The 22,006-nt window shown below is 42.1% G+C and overlaps 1 protein-coding gene across 1 annotated transcript in view; it reads right to left on the bottom strand.

Moving 5' to 3' along the window:
* Positions 1-22,006, bottom strand: part of GK (glycerol kinase) — a 311,446-nt gene that overhangs the window by 25,180 nt on the left and 264,260 nt on the right. The window contains exons 17-19 of the mRNA XM_030202379.1: positions 21,250-21,370; positions 10,856-10,999; positions 2,404-2,490 (exon numbers count right to left, since the gene is read on the bottom strand). Coding sequence (XP_030058239.1) covers positions 2,404-2,490; positions 10,856-10,999; positions 21,250-21,370 — 352 coding nt within the window. The remainder of the gene's footprint in view (positions 1-2,403; positions 2,491-10,855; positions 11,000-21,249; positions 21,371-22,006) is intronic.

The raw sequence follows: 22,006 nt of genomic DNA, 5'->3' as shown, positions 1-22,006 counted from the left end.
TCCTGTTCAAGGAGGGAGGGAGAGATGGAGGGACAGATATGACTCCTCCAGAAAGAAAGGGAGGGACACAGCCCAAAGTTTTGGTTTCAGCAGAAAATGCACTGAGTATAGATTTCGGGCTGGTTTCTGTGTCAAAACCAAAATTCGGCTGGCCTCTAGAAGAAAACTCATAACAAAACTGAGGGCTGGTGCCTCAACACTAACTGAAAAAAAGTTTGTAAAAATTGAAGCCATAAATAAACAAAAAAAAGTACATTATTTAACCTAAGTTGCAGGAGCCTGAAGTAAACATCGTGTCTCTCTCTCTCTGGATCAACTTGCTATGAAGTGACCATCTCTGTTGATCCCATGCCTTTTTGAATCAGTTTTAAGACTCTGACACCTCCTCCAGGACAGCATTCCAGGCATTCATCACCCTTTCTGTGAAAAAGTATTTCTAATACCGCTTTCAAGTTTTCCTCTTTGCAGTTTCATTTCATGTCCTCTAATTCTATAGCTTCCTCATTTTTGAAAAAGAATTATTTGTTCATCAATACATTTCAAATATTTAAATGTATTATAGATTCTCAGCTCTCTCTCTCCTCTAGGGTATACATATTTAGATCTTTAAGTCTCTTCTCATATGTCTTCTGGATCATACCCCATACCATTTTAGTTGCTTTTCTTTGAACCGCTTCAATCTTTTTATATCCTTAGTAAGATATGGCCTCCAAAACTGAATACCATGTTCTAAGCAGGACTAAACAAATTATACAGGGGAATGATCACCTCTCCTTTCCGTTGATTATGCTTCTCTCTGTGCAATATAGCAGTGGTTCCCAAACCTGGTCCTGGAGGCACCTCAGCATGTCAGGTTTTCAGGATGTCCACAATGAATATTCATGAGAGATTTGCATGCACTGCCTCCACTGCATGCAAATCTCTCTCATGAATATTCATTGTGGATATACTGAAAACCTGATTGGCTGGGGTGCCTCCAGGACCACTACAATATAGTATCCTTCTGGCTTTGACCACTCCTTGCTACACGAGATCCTTGGGCACTATCACCTTGCATATCAGCCTCTCTCTTCCTGTTGTATACAGCCCCCTTGGATTTCTGCATCCAAAATGCATCATGCTGCATTTCTTCATGTTAAAAGCTTAACTGCTAAGTATTAGCCCTTGTTTCTAATATTTGTAGATCACTTCTTATATTTTCTGCTGCCAGAGAAGGCACTTGTATATAAAAATGTCAACTGTTTTGGTTGTACAACAGAACAAGTTGTATAGCAAATTCATTAGCCTTTACCATTTATAGTGTATCCCATCTGTTGTAAATCTTTGTGCCATCTGCAAAAAGGCAAGCTTTTCCTTCTAACCCTCATTTTATGTTATAGGCTCAACACAGCATAGAGCTGCCTATATTTATTTTGATTCACTGTATTGATTTTAGATCTAAGGATGCCTGATGAAGGCAGTTGTGCTGAAACATGGCTCATGTCAAAAGTCTCTATGTATTAAGGCCAGGTTACCTCTTAATAACATAGTAAATGATGGCAGATAAAGACCTGTACGGTCCATCCAGTCTGCCCAACAACCTCTTTCGGTTGTTTTTCCTTGTTTGAGGCGTGTGGCTCTTACTGCCTTTTTCCGTGTACTTGGCACCCCCTCAGTAGAGGTACTAAGTGCATCTGTGCTATTTGCAACCAGGTTTACCCATGCTAGAGCAGTTTTCAGTGCAGTAATTGCTGAGGACATGTTGGGCACATTCCCAACAATTATTGCAAAGCATTGCCCTTAGTGCACTTTAGTAAAAGACCCCTAAATTTATTACAGTACTAGGCAGTAAAGATTTTTCCCCAAACCATTTTAGAGAACATAGTTCACGTAATATTTTGTTATAAGAAAGGTATTTAAAGTACTAGTTAGTATAAAATTGACACAGTAGTATCTCCAGACATTACTCTAACACCAGCAGCATTCTTCCATTGGTATCGCATCTGGAAAATGAACAGATCCAAACCCGCAGCTTGTGATCAGCAATTTTACCAATGTTATAAAGTAATGTGCTCAGACCCATTACTATCTGTTTAGCTTTCTTCTTTCAAGCAATGTGCTCTTTTTTGCTTTGCATGGGCTTTTCACAAATTCAGTCACCTGGCCTCGTCAAGACTGGAACAATCCAAGAACTAATTATTTAAATTGTCTTATTTTCTGTCATTGTCACATGGGGAGAGAAAGAATTATGCTTTGCTTACTTAAAACTGTTCTATGTTTAAGTCAAAATATTTTTAATTCATTCAGTTTTAGAAATAGTTATATTTTTCTTTCATAACATTATGAAAAAACTCCCAGTTTTAGAGTAACCTTTGATGCTTGCACAAGAACTTAAGCCAGTGAGTGAAAATACCAAAGTATTACCATTTCCATTAGACAAAGGCTCAGATGTTTCCCAGCCCATTGACTTCATCACAGCTTTCTTCCATCTAGCATATCGAAATTCACTTTCTGCAAAACAAAATTTGAAAGATCATTCCTGTAAGTTTCAGCTTTGTTTCTTTTATAGCATAAGTTCATCTTATAAAAAATGCCAACAAAACAGCCAGCAGAGGACACAGGTACAGAGAATATTTATTTATTGCATTTGTATCCCACATTTTCCCACCTTTTTGCGGGTTCAGTGTGGCTTACAATAAGAAATGAATGTTGGAAGTACAATTTGTTACAGATTGGTTATGGATTACATTGTGCAGAATTATGCGAGACAATCGAAGTGTCGTTAAGGAGTGCAACAATGGAACACAAACATTGAACATTGGAAGGAGACAATGGGAGTTTAAAGGGCAATATTAAGGCATAAAGACATATGGTATACATATTTCTGTGAGTAAAGGTATGAGTGATGTGGGATTACGGGGGATGAGAGTTCAGAAGTGGATTTATAGTGCATTAATAAACAGTAATATTTATATATGTTGAGAGCAATATTAGCATTATTTACACTGAAAGAAACCCCTCAATTTTCTACCTGCTCTATTTTCCAATAGCTCTTTAAAACACAGCCAAGACCAACAGACAAATTCTGCAGGACCTCTTGCTGGAATCTCATCATTGGCCAGGGGGAACAAGAAACAGCACTGAGGATTAGAGCGGACAGATGTGAAGCGTTTGTTTACACTTTCAAACAACAACAAAACCAGGGGGGGACAAGATGAAGCTAGAATATGGTAGATTTAAAACAAATAGGAGAAAGTTTTTCTTTACTCAGCATGTAGTTACACTCTGGAACTCATTGCCGGAGAATGTAGTGACAGCAGCTAGCCTTATGGAATTTAAAGGGGGTTTGGACAGGTTCCTGAGGGAAAAGTCCATTGAACATTATTAAAAACTTTTTTTTTTTTTTTTTTTGGGGGGGGGGGGGGGGGGGGGTTTGCCGGGTTCTTGAAGCCTGGATTGGCAGCTGTCAGAGACAGGATGCTGGGCTTGATGGACCCTTGGCCTTTTCCCAGTATGGCGGTGCTTATGTATTTATGTTATGAGGCTTATACATTCTCTGTTATCTATAGCTAGGTTTCCTTCACAAGGGTTAAATTGTAATTAACATTATTATTTGGATGCCAATTTTTAAAACTGTGCTCTTCACTTCCATTAAGTTAGTAGGATAACTTTCAGACCTGCTACTCTTGAGCATACTTCACCAGTTAAAAATTACAAAGGCAGTACCTTTTATAGAGGTGGTTTGTGTCTGAAAATCAGCGAGTGCTTGTTTACCCTGGAGAAGGACAGACTCCTGGGCCAGGGTGGAGAATAGTGTATATTTACCACCCACTCCTAGTGGGAGAAGTAAGAGGCTAGGAGACCCAGGGGAAAGAAGTGTGTGTATGTTCTGGATGGAGGGGAGAGGTAGCAATTAAGGTCATGTTATCTGCTGGAGCAGCTCTAGGGAGCAGGAAAAGCTAAGTGGTAGGCGGAAAGACGGGGAAAAAAGGACAAAAGCATTCTGGGCAGGAGGGAGGGAAGAGAAAAGGGAGAAAGCATTAGAAGTATTAGGGTAAGTACATAAGTAATGCCATACTGGGAAAAGACCAAGGGTCCATCGAGCCCCGCATCCTGTCCATGACAGCGGCCAATCCAGGCCAAGGGCACCTGGCAAGCTTCCCAAATGTACAAACATTCTGTACATGTTATTCCTGGAATTGTGGATTCTTCCCAAGTCCATTTAGTAGCGGTTTATGGACTTGTCCTTTAGGAAACCATTTAACCCCTTTTTAAACTCTGCCAAGCTAACCGCCTTCACCACGTTCTCCGGCAACGAATTTCAGAGTTTAATTATGCGTTGGGTGAAGAAATATTTTCTCAGATTTGTTTTAAATTTATTACACTGTAGTTTCATCGCATGCTCCCTAGTCCCAGTATTTTTGGAAAGCGTGAACAGACGCTTCACATCCAGCTGTTCCACTCCACTCATTATTTTATATGCCTCTATCATGTCTTCCCTCAGCCGTCTTCTCCAAACTGAAAAGCCCTAGCCTCCTTTGTATTTCTTCTTAGGGAAGTCTTCCCATCCCCGCTATCATTTTAGTCGCCCTTCGCTGCACCTTTTCCAATTCTACTATATCTTTCTTGAGATGCGGCGACCAGAATTGAACACAAAACTCAAGGTGCGGTCGCACCATGGAGCGATACAACGGCATTATAACATCCTCACACCTGTTTTCCATACCTTTCCTAATAATACCCAACATTCTATTTGCTTTCCTAGTTGCAGCAGCAGTGTATTATCGACGACGACGACACCCAGATCCCTTTCTTGGTCCATAACTCCTAACATGGAACCTTGCATGACATAGCTATAATTCGGGTTCTTTTTTCCCCACATGCATCACCTTGCACTTGCTCACATTAAACGTCATCTACCCTTTAGCTGCCCAGTCTCCCAGTCTCGTAAGGTCCTTCTGTAATTTTTCACAATCCTGTCGCGAGTTAACGACTTTGAATAACTTTGTGTCATCAGCAAATTTAATTACCTCGCTAGTTACTCCCATCTCTAAATCATTTATAAATATATTAAAAAGCAGCGGTCCTAGCACAGACCCCTGAGGAACCCCACTAACTACCCTTCTCCATTGTGAATATTGCCCATTTAACCCCACTCTCTTGTTTCCTATCCTTCCAGCAGTTTTTAATCCACAATAGGACATTTCCTCCTATCCCATGACCCTCCAATTTCCTCTGTAGCCTTTCATGAGGTACCTTGTCAAATGCCTTTTGAAAATCCAGATACACGATATCAACCGGCTCCCCTTTGTCCACATGTTTGTTTACTCCTTCAAAGAATTGAAGTAAATTGGTCAGGCAAGATTTCCCCACACAAAAGCTGTATTGACTTGGTCTCAGTAATCCATGTCCTCGGATGTGCTCTGTAATTTTGTTTTTGATAATAGCCTCTACCATTTTCCCCGGCACCGATGTCAGACTCACCGGTCTATAATTTCCCGGATCTCCCCTGGAACCTTTTTTAAAAAGCGGCGTTACATTGGCCACCCTCCAATCTTCAGATACCACACTCTATTTTAAGGATAAATTGCATATCACTAACAGTAGCTCCGCAAGCTCATTTTTCAGTTCTATCAGTACTCTAGGATGAATACCATCTGGTCCAGGAGATTTGCTACTCTTCAGTTTGCTGAACTGTCCCATTAAGTCCTCCAGGTTTACCGTGAAGTCAGTAAGTTTCTCCGACTCGTCTGCTTGAAATACCATTTCCGACACTGGTATCCCACCCAAATCTTCCTCGGTGAAGACCGAAGCAAAGAATTCATTCAATCTCTCCGCTATGTCTTTATCTTCCTTGATTGCCCCTTTTACCCCTCTGTCATCCAGCGGCCCAACCGATTCTTTTGCCAGCTTCCTGCTTTTAATATACCGAAAAAAAATTTTGCTATGTTTTTTTTGCCTCTAATGCTATCTTTTTTTCGTAATCCCTCTTGGCCTTCTTTATCTGCGCCTTGCATTTGCTTTGACACTCCTTATGCTGCTTCTTGTTGTTTTCAGACGGTTCCTTCTTCCATTTTCTGAAGGCGTTTCTTTTAGCCCTAATAGCTTCTTTCACCTCACTTTTCAACTACACTGGCTTTCTTTTGGACTTCGTCTTTCTTTTCTAATTCGCAGAATATGTATGGCCTGGGCCTCCAGGATGGTATTTTTGAACAGCGTCCATGCCTGTTGTACAGTTTTTACCCTCTCACTGAGAGGAATGACCATTTAATCCTACCCTCTGTTTTCTCTCCAATTACCAATTCCTAATTCACATCAGAACATTGCCTCCAATCCCATGACTCTAATTTTCTCAGGAGTCTATCATGAGGAGTTCCATCAAAAGCTTTCTGAAAATGTAGATATATACTACATCAACCAGCTCACCTTTATTCACACCTTCAAAGAAATGAAGCAAATTGATGAGATGAGACTTTCCTTGGCTTAACCCATGCTGATTTTGTCCCATTAAACCATTTTTATTTATGTGTTCTATAATTTTATTCTTTATAATAGTTTCCACTATTTTACCTAGCATTGACACCAGGCTTACCGGTCTGTAATTTCCCGATTACCCCTGGAACCCTTTTAACAAATTGGCGTTACACTGGTTACCCTCCATTCTTCAGGTACTATGGATGATTTTAACGACAAGAATGACAGAAAGCATCATTGAATAAATAGCTCACAGTACATACTTTATTTAACAAAATAAAATGTCAATAAGTATCCTTATGTGAAAACATGTGAACCCTCCATTCACTAATAGGTTGCACTCCCTGAGAAGCAAGAAGCTCAATAAAACATTTCTTGGAACTATGGGTCAGTCTCTCACATCAGCACGAGGAATTTCAGCCCATTCTTTCATACAGAAATGTTTAAACTCTGAGGGCGTCCTTGCACAAAGAACTTGCTTTATTTCTTGCCACATTTCAATATGGTTGAAGCTGGATTTTTGATTTAGTAATCCCAAAACAATACATTTCGTATGCCAATCTGGCTTATTTTCTTGCTTTTATGTAACTTCAGTTCATGGATAGATAGCTCGACATTCTCCTTTAGAATTTTTCATTGTGGAAAGTCAGGTTGAGATTTCAACATATGCATGTTGGTTTTTGCACCCGTACCTTATCTGATAGGTTTCCCTAGTGGTCATAGCGGAAGACTACTTCTCTTTAAATGCAAAAATGCTAATTAAATTCTGCAAACTACTTTGAAGGAGCAAAGTAAGAGACGATGGTGCAGGGAGGAGGGCTTTAGATTTGTTAGGAACTGGGCAACATTCTGGGGAAGGGGGAGCCTATTCCGAAAGGATGGGCTCCATCTTAACCAGAGTGGGACCAGGCTGCTGGCATCGGCGTTTAAGAAGGAGATAGAGCAGCTTTTAAACTAGAAATGGGGGGAAGGCCGACAGTCGCTCAAAAGAGCATGGTTCGGGATAAGGTATCTTTCAAAGATATCACCATAACAGGGAAGATAGAGTATCCTGATAGTGAGGTTGCAAAAGAGATTGTAGTAGATCGGGTATCTTTAAATAACAATAAAAATCAGACAAAAGATTGCCAATTAATACTGTCAAGTACTAAGCATGATGTACTTAGGAACAACAAACATAGTTTGAAATGTCTATATGCGAATGCCAGGAGCCTAAGAAATAAGATGGGGGAGTTGGAATATATTGCACTAAATGAAAAATTAGATATAATAGGCATCTCTGAGACCTGGTGGAAGGAGGATAACCAGTGGGACACTGTCATACCGGGGTACAAATTATATCGTAGTGATAGGGTGAATCGGATTGGTGGAGGGGTAGCATTGTATATTAACGAGAGCCTTGAATCAAATAGATTGAAAATTCTGCAGGAAACAAAACACTCCTTGGAATCACTGTGGATTGAAATTCCATGTGCAAAGGGGAAAAGGATAGTGATAGGAGTGTACTACCGTCCGCCTGGCCAGGACGAACAGACGGATGCGGAAATGTTAAAGGAAATCAGGGACGCAAACAAACTGGGCAACACAATAATAATGGGGGATTTCAATTACCCGCATATAGACTGGGTTAATGTAACATCTGTACACGCAAGGGACATAAGATTTCTTGATGAAATCAAGGACAGCTTCATGGAACAGCTAGTTCAGGAGCCGACAAGAGAAGGAAAAATACTAGACTTAGTCCTTAGTGGTGCTCATGATCTAGTGCAGGGGGTAACGATACGAGGGCCGCTTGATAACAGTGATCATAATATGATCGGTTTTGATATTGGCATTGAAGGAAGTGAAACTAGGAAATCAAGTACGCTAGCGTTTAACTATAGAAAAGGTGATTACGACAAAATGAGAAAAATGGTGAAAAAAAGACTGAAAGGAGCAGCTCGCAGAGTAAAAAACTTGCATCAGGCGTGGATGCTGTTTAAAAACACCATCCTGGAGGTTCAGGACAAATATATTCCACGTATTAGAAAAAAGGGAAAAAAGACTAAACGTCAGCTGGCGTGGCTAAACAGTAAGATAAAGGAAATCATTAGAGCCAAAAAACAATCCTTCAGAAAGTGGAGAAGAGAACCAACTGAAAGTAACAGGATAGATCATAAGGAATGCCAAGCCAAATGCAAAGCGGAGATAAGGAGGGCAAAAAAGGACTTTGAGAAGAAATTAGCGTTGGAAGCAAAAATACATAGTAAAAATTTTTTTAGATACATTAAAAGCAGGAAACCGGCCAAAGAGTCGGTTGGGCCGCTGGACGAAAATGGTGTTAAAGGGGCGATCAAGGAGGACAAAGCCGTAGCGGAGAAATTAAATGAATTCTTTGCTTCGGTCTTCACCGAGGAGGATTTGGGGGGGGACACCGGTGCCGGAAAGAATATTTGAAGCGGGGGAGTCGGAGAAACTAAACAAATTCTCTGTAACCTTGGAGGATGTAATGGGTCAGTTCAGCAAGCTGAAGAGTAGTAAATCACCGGGACCTGTTGGTATTCATCCCAGAGTATTAATAGAACTAAAAAATGAACTTGCGGAGCTACTGTTAGAAATATGCAATCTGTCCCTAAAATCGAGTGTAGTACCGGAAGACTGGAGGGTAGCCAATGTTACTCCGATTTTTAAGAAGGGTTCCAGAGGAGATCCGGGAAATTATAGACCGGTGAGTCTGACGTCGGTGCCGGGCAAGATGGTGGAGGCTATTATTAAGAATAAAATTGCAGAGCATATACAAAAACATGGACTGATGAGACAAAGTCAGCACGGATTTAGTGAAGGGAAGTCTTGCCTCACCAATCTAATGCATTTTTTTGAGGGGGTAAGCAAACATGTGGACAATGGGGAGCCGGTTGATATTGTATATCTGGATTTTCAGAAGGCGTTTGACAAAGTGCCGCACGAAAGACTCCTGAAGAAATTGCAGAGTCATGGAATCGGAGGTAGGGTATTATTATGGATTAAGAACTGGTTGAAAGATAGGAAGCAGAGAGTAGGATTGCGTGGCCAGTATTCTCAGTGGAGGAGGGTAGTTAGTGGGGTCCCGCAGGGGTCTGTGCTGGGTCCGTTGCTTTTTAATGTATTTATAAATGACCTAGAGATGGGAATAACTAGTGAGGTAATTAAATTCGCCGATGACACAAAATTATTCAAGGTCGTCAAGTCGCAGGAGGAATGTGAACGATTACAGGAGGACCTTGCGAGACTGGGAGAATGGGCGTGCAAGTGGCAGATGAAGTTCAATGTTGACAAGTGCAAAGTGATGCATGTGGGTAAGAGGAACCCGAATTATAGCTACGTCTTGCAAGGTTCCGCGTTAGGAGTTACGGATCAAGAAAGGGATCTGGGTGTCGTCGTCGATGATACGCTGAAACCTTCTGCTCAGTGTGCTGCTGCGGCTAGGAAAGCAAATAGAATGTTGGGTGTTATTAGGAAGGGTATGGAGTCCAGGTGTGCGGATGTTATAATGCCGTTGTATCGCTCCATGGTGCGACCGCACCTGGAGTATTGTGTTCAGTACTGGTCTCCGTATCTCAAAAAAGATATAGTAGAATTAGAAAAGGTACAGCGAAGGGCGACGAAAATGATAGTGGGGATGGGACGACTTTCCTACGAAGAGAGGCTGAGAAGGCTAGGGCTTTTCAGCTTGGAGAAGAGACGGCTGAGGGGAGATATGATAGAAGTGTATAAAATAATGAGTGGAATGGATCGGGTGGATGTGAAGCGACTGTTCACGCTATCCAAAAATACTAGGACTAGAGGGCATGAGTTGAAGCTACAGTGTGGTAAATTTAAAACGAATCGGAGAAAATTTTTCTTCACCCAACGTGTAATTAGACTCTGGAATTCGTTGCCGGAGAACGTGGTACGGGCGGTTAGCTTGACGGAGTTTAAAAAGGGGTTAGATAGATTCCTAAAGGACAAGTCCATAGACCGCTACTAAATGGACTTGGAAAAATTCCGCATTTTTAGGTATAACTTGTCTGGAATGTTTTTACGTTTGGGGAGCGTGCCAGGTGCCCTTGACCTGGATTGGCCACTGTCGGTGACAGGATGCTGGGCTAGATGGACCTTTGGTCTTTCCCAGTATGGCACTACTTATGTACTTATGTACTTATGAATATGACAGAAATGGAAATGAGAGTAAAAGTTCTTCAGGTTTTGCACAAGATTATTTTTTTCCTATCCCACTGCATTAATAAATGAATTTTCTTCAAACGTACACTTTTTTCTAATGAATTATATTTAGTATTAAATTTTTCTTAAAATTTTTCTTAAAATTTCAATTTTTCCACTTTATAAATTAGAAAAGCAATATAAATATATTCTCAGATAATTTTATGCTAATATTTTTTTTTACCTTCTGGATTAATCTGTGGCTCAAATCTTTCACATGTCACTGCAGTTAAATCTCCAGGATTTAGACTCCAAACACCTACTCCTTCTGCAGCTCCTGCTGCCATTGCAGCGCCTAATGCTGTTGTTTCAGGCATAGATGGTTTCACTAGAGAAAAACAAAATGAAAACATATACAATGAAATGGTTTATCTAGAAAGAAGTAAAGAGAAAGTGAAATGTAATCATACTGGTTAATTTGGCTTCTTTTAATTCTGATGCACCATCCTGTACAATTGGGTTCTATACTCTTCCTACCAGCAGATGGGAGGTAAAGAAACTGACTTTGCCTAGTGATATCTTTGGTATAAGGGCTGGTGCTCTGTGGGAAAACTCTAGTATGCCTCTTCCAAAGCAGTGGAAGGTACCATATACCCAGTGCATTTTTTCTAGTGAAAAAGGTGCCGGTACTCAAACGCTAGGCCATTCTTTAAGGGTGGGGTGATCACTTACGGTCCCACCCCACAATAGCCAGGCCCCCTGCAACCAGTCACAGAATCTATGACAAGGCAGAATTGTTGTGTAGAGCCTGAGCTCTTTCATTAAAACTTGGGGACCATGAGTCAATTTTAGCAGACAACAGAAAAGGTGCCGGTACTCAGTACCCCCTCAAAAAAAAAAGCCCTGCATATACCACACCTATGCCTCATCAAACCACTGTAGCCATAATTAAATTCAATTAACATTATATATTAAAAACTATTAGAGAGAAATAGGGAACTCAATGAGTCCTTTCAACTAAAAGCTTCCAAGGAGGGTCGCAGGATTTTGTAGCAGGACTAAAGGAAAGCCTTGGATGCCACCTGGTTCTTTTGGGGGTCCATGGAAAAGGATGAACAAATTATCAGAAATATGAAAGGCATTTGTCTCCTGCAAGTATCGAAGCAAATTTCTGAGGACAACTAGCTTGTGGAGCCTCCTGGCTCTCGAGTCTGGTACCCTGATCCAAAAAAACAAAACAAAAGGGGCAAGTAGGCCGCCTGATGCACATAGAAAGGAGAAATCACCTTCGGAAGGAAAGAGGAACAGTATAAATGGACACTGACTGCCTTATTTTCGAAAGTGATGGGCACCCAGATTTCGACCCAAATCGGGAGATGGGCACCTTTCTCCCTTGGGCGCCCAAATCGGTATAATTGAAAGCCGATTTTGGGCGTCTTCAACTGCAATCTGTCGCGGAAACAGGCAAAGTTGACGGGGGCGTGTCGGAGGCATGGTGAAGGCGGGACTGGGGAGTGGTTATCGGCTGAGAAGAGATGGGCGCCCTCGGCCGATAATCGAAAAAAGAAAGGCGTTTTTACCGCGAATTTGGGTCATTTTTTTGGACCCTTTTTTTTCACGAACAAGTACCCTAAATGACCACCGGAGGGAATCGGTGATGATCACCCCTGACTCCCCCAGTGGTCACTAACCCCTTCCCACCATAAAATAACAAACTTTAAGAACTTTTTTTTCCAGCCTGTATGCCAGCCTCAAATGCCTTACCCAGCTCCATCACAGTATGCAGGTCCCTGGAGCAGTTGTTAGTGGGTGCAGTGCACTTCAGGCAGGTGGACCCAGGCCCATCCCCCCCCTACCTGTTACACTTGTGCTGGTAAATGGGAGCCCTCCAAACCGCCCCCAAAACCCACTGTACCCACATGTAGGTGCCCCCCTTCAGCCATAAGGGCTATGGTAATGGTATAGAGTTGTGGGCAGTGGGTTTTGGGGGGGATTTGAGGGGCTCAGCACCAAGGGGTGGGAGCTATGGACTTGGGAGATATTTAAATTTTTTTTTTAACTTTTTACAAGTGCCCCCTAGGGTGCCTGGTTGGTGTCCTGGCATGTGAGGGGGACCAGTGCACTACGAATCCTGGCCCCTCCCACAACCCAATGCCTTGGATTTGTTCGTTTTTGAGCTGGGTGCCTTCGGTTTCCATTATCGCTGGAAAACGAAACCGCCCAGCTCAAATCCGCACAAATCCGATGCATTTGCCGGGCACAAACCGTATTATTGAAAAAAAAAAAGATACGTACCCGTTCTCGGACATAGATGCCCATGGAGATGGGCGTTCACGTTCGATTATGCCCCTCAGTCAACTAAACAACACAGGCACATAAGAAGCCACACTTTCAGGTCTTCTCTGTCCAGAAATAAGGACTTCCAGAACAGGACAAATGTTGTTTGGTAAGTTATTTGCTAGGAAATTGATTTAAACTTGGGAAAGGTAGATAGAGTTAAATAGGTTTTCTCAGTGTCTTTATTTTTGAGTTAATCTACTTATTTAGCAACGAGAGTATAAGGAATTAAGGGTTTTCTTTGTTTAGCATTTAAAGTCTATATTACAGTTTCACAGGCTAGCAGGGACTAGTCTAGAGTTTACCATAGCATCAGTGTTTAGCAGAACTGATAGTCACAGGAAAACCCAGTACAGAGTTTTAAATTTAGTTTTGCAGCACAGCGTAGCCAGTTCAAATAAGGAATACAAAGCTGATAGTCATAGGGAAACCCTAGTTTAGAGCACTTTAATTTGGCAGCACAGCTTAGTTTCCATAGTATAAAACCCTTTTCCCTATAGTTTTAAAACTGTAAAACTTGAACTTTCTGCCACAGCCTACAACATTAACAGATAGCCTCTAGAAGACAGGGACTAGAGTTTAGTCTTCAATCCTACCCCACCCCTAGCTGCTGCCCACCCCTAGCACAGTTCTTCATTTATAGTCAGTTATTCTAATTAGGATAACAAGGGAGGAGTCATCTTACAGAGTTTACTTATATTTCATTACTTTCTAAGAAGAAAAAAACTAAATAAGTCACACAATACACCACACAACCTACATTAGACTAACATGCTTAGTAACTTAGCAAGTTTTAAAATATTGAAAAACTAAAAAAATACTAAGATGGAGGCAGCAGTCCAGCAGCGAGAGGTGTGCTATCCACTACTACTACTCATCATTTCTATAGCGCTACTAGACGTACGCAGCGCTGTACACCTGAACATGAAGAGACAGTCCCTGCTCGACAGAGCTTACAATCTAATTAGGACAAACAGGACAAACAAGAGATAAGGGAATATTAAAGTAAGGATGATAAAATAAGGGTTCTGAACAAGCGAATAACAGTTAGGAGTTAAAAGCAGCATCAAAAAGGTGGGCTTTTAGATATGATTTGAAGATGGCCAGAGATGGAGCTTGACGTACCAGCTCAGGAAGTCTATTCCAGGCATATGTTGCAGGAAGATAAAAGGAACGGAGTCTATCCCTCTACCAATCGGCGTACCTCAGGGTTCTGTTCTCAGTCCTCTCCTGTTCTCCATCTATACTTCTTCCCTTGGCTCTCTGATATCATCCCATGGCATTCAATACCATCTCTATGCTGATGACTCCCAAATCTACCTCTCCACCCCCGAAATCTCAACCAGCATCCAAGACCAATGTCTCAGCCTGCCTATCTGACATCGCTGCCTGGATGTCTCAACAACATCTGAAACTTAACATGGCCAAAACCAAGCTCCTCATCTTTCCCCCAAAACCTACCTCTCCTCTCCCCCCTTTCTCTATTTCGGTGGATGGCACTCTCATTCTCCCTGTCTCATTAGCTCGTAACCTTGGGATCATCTTCGACTCCTCTCTCTCCTTCTCTGCTCACATTCAGCAGATTGCCAAAACCTGTCGTTTCTTTCTCTATAACATCAGCAAAATCCGTCCCTTCATCTCTGAGCACTCTACCAAAACCCTTATCCACACTCTTATCACCTCTCATTTTTATTATTGTAACTTACTACTCACTGGCCTCTCTCTTAGCCATCTCTCTCCAATCAATCCAAAACTCTGCTGCGCGACTCATTTTCCAGCAAAGTCGCTATGCCCACATTAGCCCTCTCCTTAAGTCACTTCACTGGCTCCCTGTCCGTTTCCGTATTCAGTTCAAACTTCTCCTATTGACCTATAAGTGCATTCACTCTGCCGCTCCCCAGTACCTTTCCACTCTTGTCTCCCCCTACGTTCCCCCTCGAGTACTCTGTTCTGTAGATAAATCTCTCTTATCCGTCCCTTTCTCCTCTACTGCTAATTCAAGACTCCGTTCCTTTTGTCTCGCTGCACCTCACGCCTGGAATAGATTTCCCGAGCCTGTACGTCTATCCCTGTCTTTAGCTGTTTTCAAGTCCAAACTCAAAACCCACCTCTTTACCACTGCTTTTGACTCCTAACTCACTTACTCTGTCCTTTATCCTCACCTCTTTATTCCCTTACCCCCTTAATTGTTCTGTCTGTTTACCTGTCTTATCTAGATTGTAAGCTCTTTGAGCAGGGACTGTCTTCTGTGTATGGTGTACAGTGCTGCATATGCTTTGTAGCGCTATAGAAATGATAAATAGATAGATAGATAGAGTATACACTAAAGGTACGCTGGGAGAGATAAGAAGAAAACCAGGAAAGAACAGAGCCCTGGAATCCAAGTGAGGACAGCGTATGAAGGAGTAGGCTGTGATCAACAGTGTCAAAAGCAGCAGATAGATCGAGAAGGATGAGGATAAAATAGAGACCTTTGGATCTGGCCAGGAACACATCATTGGAGACTTTAGCAAGCGCTGTTTCAGTTGAATGAAGGTGGCAAAAGCCAGATTGAAATGGATCAAGAATAGCTTGAGATGAAAGAAAGTCAAGGCAACGGCGGTAAATAGCACGTTCAAGTATCTTGGATAGGAAAGGGAGGAGGGAGATGGGTCGATAGTTGGAAGGACAGGTAGGGTCAAGTGAAGGCTTCTTAAGGAGTGGTGTGACCACGGCATGCTTGAAGGCATCAGGAACGATCGCAGTGGAAAGTGAAAGGGACGACTTCCCTATGAGGAAAGGCTGAAGAGGCTGGGGCTCTTCAGCTTGGTGAAGAGGCGGCTGAGGGGAGATATGATAGAGGTCTATAAGATAATGAGTGGAATGGAACAGGGCGATGTGGAGCGTCTGTTTACGCTTTCCAAAAATATTAAGACAAGGGGGTATACAATGAAGCTGCAGTGTGGTAAATTTAAAACGAATCGGAGGAAATGTTTCTTCACTTAATGCGTAGTTAAACTCTGGACTTGGGGAAAATCCACTATTTCTGCGATAAGCACTGTAGAATGTTTTGTACTTTTTTGGGATCTTGTGACCTGGATTGTCCACTGTTGGAAACAGGATGCTGGGCTTGATGGACCTTTGGTCTTTTCCAGTATGGCAATACTTGCCATACTGGAAAAGACCAAAGGTCCATCAAGCTCAAATACTTATGTACTTATGTCTTACACTATGCCCTGCCCGCCACCAAGGACCAGATCCACGGCTCCCCCTCTTGTCGGTTTCTGGACCAGTTGCTTCACCGCAGCTGTCTTGACTTTCTTTCATCTCAAGCTGTCCTTTACCCACTCCAATCTGGCTTTCACCCTCTATTCAACTGAAACTGCACTTATAAAAGTTTCCAACGAGGGAAGTTGTTCCATCCCCTTTATCATTTTTGTCACCCTTCTCTATACATTTTTTTTTTTTTTTTTTTTTTTTTACTTCCGCTGCATTTTTTGAGATGCGGAGACCAGAATTGCACACAGTATTGTAGGTGCGGTCACACCATTAAGTGATAAACAGGCATTAAAATATTCTCAGTTTTTGTTCTCCATTCCTTTCCTAATAATGCCTAACATTCTATGTGAATCCCATTGATCGAAACCTCACACTCAATACCCACGTGAAGAATACAACGAAAAAAATGTTCCAATCGATGTGGAAACTCAAAAGAATAAAACCTTTTTTCCCAAGAAACATCTTCTGCACCCTAGTACAGTCATTAGTAATAAGCCACTTGGACTACTGTAACGCTCTGTACTCAGGCTGTAAAGAACAGACCATTAAACTCCAAACAGCCCAGAACACCGCAGCCAGACTCATGTTTGGAAAACCTAAATATGAAAGTGCGAAGCCCCTAAGAGAGAAACTGCACTGGCTTCCGCTCAAGGAACGAATTGAGTTCAAGATCTGCACGACCGTACACAAAATCATTCACGCAGATGCTCCACTCTATATGTTAAACCTAGTGGACCTACCGCCCAGAAACGCCAAAAGATCGGCCCGCAAATTCCTCAATCTGAACTTCCCCAGCTGTAAAGGAGTGAAATACAAACAGGCTTATGCTACTACCTTTGCGTACAAAAGCACACAGTTTTGGAATGCTTTACCCAAGGCCCTGAAAACCATGAACAATCTAACCAGCTTCCGCAAAGCTTTGAAAACACATCTCTTCAACAAAGCCTACAAAAGTCATCCTCAATGAAACAAATCATTTCTTAAACCACCCAAGTACACCAAAAACACCTCTCACACGACCTTACCTAACACCTTTTCATCTAAATCCTCTTATACCTCAGCTTATGATCAACTGTATTTAAATCATGTAACGACTCTATCATAACCATATTCTGTAAGCCACATTGAGCCTGCAAAAAGATGGGAAAATGTGGGGTACAAATGCAATAAATAAATATATATATTTTTTAATTGGTTCTTAAAAATAAATTACGTTTGTCTTTTAACGATCTGCTCTGTTCATTTTCCATCTTTCGGAGTTTGCAGACCGTCTGATTTTCTCTCCTCTCATGCCATCCTCAACCTGCTTCAATCCGGTTTTCGCCCTCTACGCTCGACAGAAACGGCACTCACTGAAGTCTGTAATGACCTGTTCCTTGCCAAATCCAAAGGTCACTACTCCATCCTCATCCTCCTCGACCTATCCGCCGCTTTTGACACTGTCAATCATAATTTACTTCTTGATACACTATCCTCATTTGGGTTCCAGGGCTCTGTCCTCTCCTGGTTCTCCTCTTATCTCTCCCACTGTACCTTCAGAGTACACTCTCATGGATATTCCTCCACCCCCATCCCGCTCTCTGTTGGGGTTCCTCAGGGATCTGTCCTTGGATCCCTTCTTTTTTCGCTGATCTCATCTCATGGTTTCCAATATCATCTTTTACCATATCATCTTTTGCCCTGAAGAGGACAGGTACAAATCAAGGTAGGGTATACACATAAAGTAGCACATATGAGTTTATGTTGTTGGGCAGACTGGATGGACTGTGCAGGTCTTTTTCTGCCGTCATCTACTATGTTACTATATCTTTATGCTGACGACACCCAGCTTTATCTCTCTACACCAAACATCAGTGCGGAAACCCAGGCCAAAGTATCGGCCTGCTTATCCGACATTGCTGCCTGGATGTCCAACCGCCACCTGAAACTGAACATGGCCAAGACTGAGCTCATTGTCTTTCCACCCAAACCCATTTCTCCTCTCCCTCCACTCTCTATCTCAGTCGATAACACCCTCATCCTCCCCGTCTCATCTGCCCGAAACCTTGGAGTCATCTTCGACTCCTCCCTCTCCTTCTCTGCCCATATCCAGCAGAGAGCCAAGACCTGTCGCTTCTCTCTCTACAACATCAGCAAAATTCGCCCTTTCCTCTCTGAGCACACCACTCTCTCATCACCTCTCGCTTTGACTATTGCAACCTACTCCTCACTGGCCTTCCACTTAACCATCTATCCCCCCTTCAATCCGTTCAGAACTCAGCTGCGCGTCTTATCTTCCGCCAAGACCGATATGCTCATATCACCCCTCTCCTCAAGTCTCTTCACTGGCTTCCGATCAGGTACCGCATACAATTCAAGCTTCTCCTACTAACTTACAAATGCACTCAATCTGTAGCCCCTCACTACCTCTCTACCCTCATCTCCCCTTACGCCCCTACCCGTAACCTCCGATCACAGGACAAATCCCTCCTCTCAGTACCCTTCTCCACCACCGCCAATTCCAGGCTCCGCCCTTTCTCCCTCGCCTCACCCTATGCCTGGAATAAACTCCCTGAGCCCATACGCCAAGCCCCCTCCCTATCAATCTTCAAATCCTTACTCAAAGCCCACCTCTTCAATGTCGCTTTCGGCACCTAACCATTGTACCTCTACCCAAGAAATCTAGACTGTCCCAATTTTTGATTGACTGCACTTTTTGTCCTTTAGATTGTAAGCTCCTTTGAGCAGGGAAGTCCTTCTTTGTTTTTTGTACAGCGCTGCGCAACCCTGGTAGCGCTCTAGAAATGTGAAATAGTAGTAGTAGTAGTAAAATATTCTCTGTTTTGTTCTCCATTCCTTTCCTAATAATGCCTAACATTCTATGTGAACATATATATATATTTTTAATTGGTTCTTAAAAATAAATTACGTTTGTCTTTTAACGATCTGCTCTGTTTATTTTCCATCTTGGAGTCGGCAGACAGTCTGCTTTTGTGCTTTCTTGGACCCTCCCTTTTGGGCATTGTAGTTTGAAGGGAGAAATTTCCTAACTGCTAACATATCAAAACCTTTAAATATACTATAACACACAAATACATTAAAATGTTATTAATCCATTTTTTTAAAGTCTAATATATAAAGCTCACAGGTCATAATGACCATGTCATGTGTTTTCATACATTTTTCCTTCAATATTTTTGTTTTTGCTATTTCTGATCTAAGTACTTGATCCCAAAAGTTTCCGCTGCGTTTTCCAATTTGGTGGGTTTATTCTCTCTCATTTTATCAACTATAATTAACAGATAATAAATAAATATTACAGCATAAGTTAAGCTGTTTATAATAGTCTCTCCTAATCAGTATGTTATCATTTATTATACCGCCTAAACAGCGGACTTTCTAGGTGGTTTACAATAAATTAACAAAACTTACAGAGAAGTACAAAAACTGAGAGGAAAGAAATCTAGACCTGTGTTCACAAAGGCACGCTATGTGTGTTAGTGTTTTTAATGCGCGTTAATGGTTGACCAGGGTCAAACGCTAATGCGCCTATAGGAATGTATTGGCACGTTAAGGTTTAATATGCCTTAACTTTAAAGGCACGTCAAAAACGCTAACGCGCCTTAGTAAACATATCCCCTAGTGAAGTGATGGCAAACCTTTCGGAGACCGAGTGCCCAAACAGCAACCCAAAATCTAATTATTTATTGCAAAGTGCCGGTACTCATTATGGGCGGGGTCACCACATATGACTCCACCCCTATGATAGCCACACCCCTTATACCAGCCATGACGCATATAAACAGACATCATTGAAAATATTATACTAGTATAGGAGAAAAAAATTACATGATTTTTTTTCATTATAAATCATTTCTGTAAGCTGTTACAGCTCCAGTATACCCAGTGCAAAATAATACAGCAGATGTAAATTCTCAAATTGGACATATTCCAAACACTAAAATGAAAATAAAATGATTTTTTCTACCTTTGTTGTCTGGTGATTTTGTTTTTCTATCCATATTGGTCCTAGTCGCTGAGGGCAGGACCAGAGCTTGAGAGACAGAAGGGAAGGCCGAAGGCGCACCGACAAAAGAACACACCTTTCGCTGCCGCCGTAACCCTGAGGTACGCCTTTTAAATTTCGGAGGAGGGGGGCCCCGGTGCTGGGAGGGAGGGCGGGCGGCCTGGAGCTTGGTGGGAGGGATGGAGGCCAGCCTGGTGCTCGGAGAGTGGGCGGACCAGCGACGGCGCGCATGCCAAAGGAGAGGGCTCTGCGTGCCCTCTCTGGCACGCGTGTCATAGGTTCGCCATCACTGCCCTAGTGTAACAGAACCAGCCATGACTGCCTACCCATCCCACTCCGGGAGATGAACACAGGAGAAAAAGATGAATCAAACAGCCTAGTAAGATCAATTTAAATGTCTTCCCTAAAGTGAGCCACAGGGGCTATGACCCCACCAATATTTTGTCTAACACAGCATCAGCAATTAGAGAGCTCAGGGGGCCGGGCTGCAGACTGGTATGTTTGGTACCTCCAGTCAAAAAGACATTCTAGTGCCCAAGGGGGTAGCCTAGTGGTTAGTGCAGTGGACTCTGATCCTGGGGAACTGAGTTCAATTCCCACTGCAGCTCCTTGTGACTCTGGGCAAGTCACTTAACCCTCCATTGCCCCTGGTACAAAATAAGTACCTGAATATATGTAAACCGCTTTGAATGTAGTTGCAAAAACCTCAGAAAGGCGGTATATCAAGTCCCATTTCCCTTTCCTTTTTAACTGGCGGTACCAAATATATCAATCTATAGCCCTGGCCTTCCCTCCCCTGCCCCCAAGCTCTAATTGCTGATGCAGTGTTAGGCAAAATATTGGTGGGGCCATAAACCCTGTGGCTCACTTCATACCTGTTAGCAACCATTTACCTTTCTCCTCTTTCCACATTAGCAGATTACATAAAACAAGGCTTCCTGAAGTTGCTAAAGAAATGCTTGTTGAAAAAGCCAAGTTTTCATATACTTTCATATACTTTTCATATACTTACGAGTGTAAAACAGCCAGTCACTTACCTACTGGAATACATAGGATATCTGCTTGCAACTGCATGAGAATTTTGTTGTTGGTCATGCCACCATCTACCTGTAACTGGCTCAGTGGAATTCCACAATCTTTGTTCATAGCATCCAAAATCTAAAAAAATAAATAAATATATATATCTAGTTTTAATTACGTCATTTTTTCCTTATTTATGAATTTGTCACTCCTTTTCAGTAGTAGTTCAAGGTGAGTTACACGGAAGGCACAGTAGGTACATATAGCCTGTAGAATGTATAGTAGGGCTTAATTCAGTCTTCATTTAAAAAAGAAGCAAGCTTTATTGACTAGTTTCCATAGTGTTAGATCACAAAGGAGCAAAAGGGGCACTAAGGGATGACAATACCATGCGGAGAAACTGAATGAATTCCTTGCTTTGTTCTTTACGAAAGAAGATGCAAGAGATCTGCCAGTACCGGAAATGGTTTTCAAGGGTGATGATGTGGAGGAATTGAATGAAATATCGATGTGGAAGATGTACTGAACCAAATCGACAAATGAAAGAGTAGTAAATCACCTGGTCCGGATGGCATACATCCAAGGGTACTTGACAAACTCAAGCATAAAATTGCTGATCTGCTGTTAAGTAATATGTAACCTCTTGTTAAAATCGTTAGCAGTACCTGAAGATTGGAGGGTGGTCAATGTGACGCTGATTTTTAAAAAGGGTTCCAGGGGTGATCTGGGAAATTACAGACTGGTAAGCCTGACATCAGTGCTGGGCAAAATAGC

This window comes from Microcaecilia unicolor, chromosome 4 (genome assembly GCF_901765095.1).
Source record: "Microcaecilia unicolor chromosome 4, aMicUni1.1, whole genome shotgun sequence".
Taxonomy (NCBI): Eukaryota; Metazoa; Chordata; class Amphibia; order Gymnophiona; family Siphonopidae; genus Microcaecilia; species Microcaecilia unicolor.
Note: the sequence above shows the minus strand (reverse complement) of the source record. Positions and strands in the feature narration are given on the sequence as shown.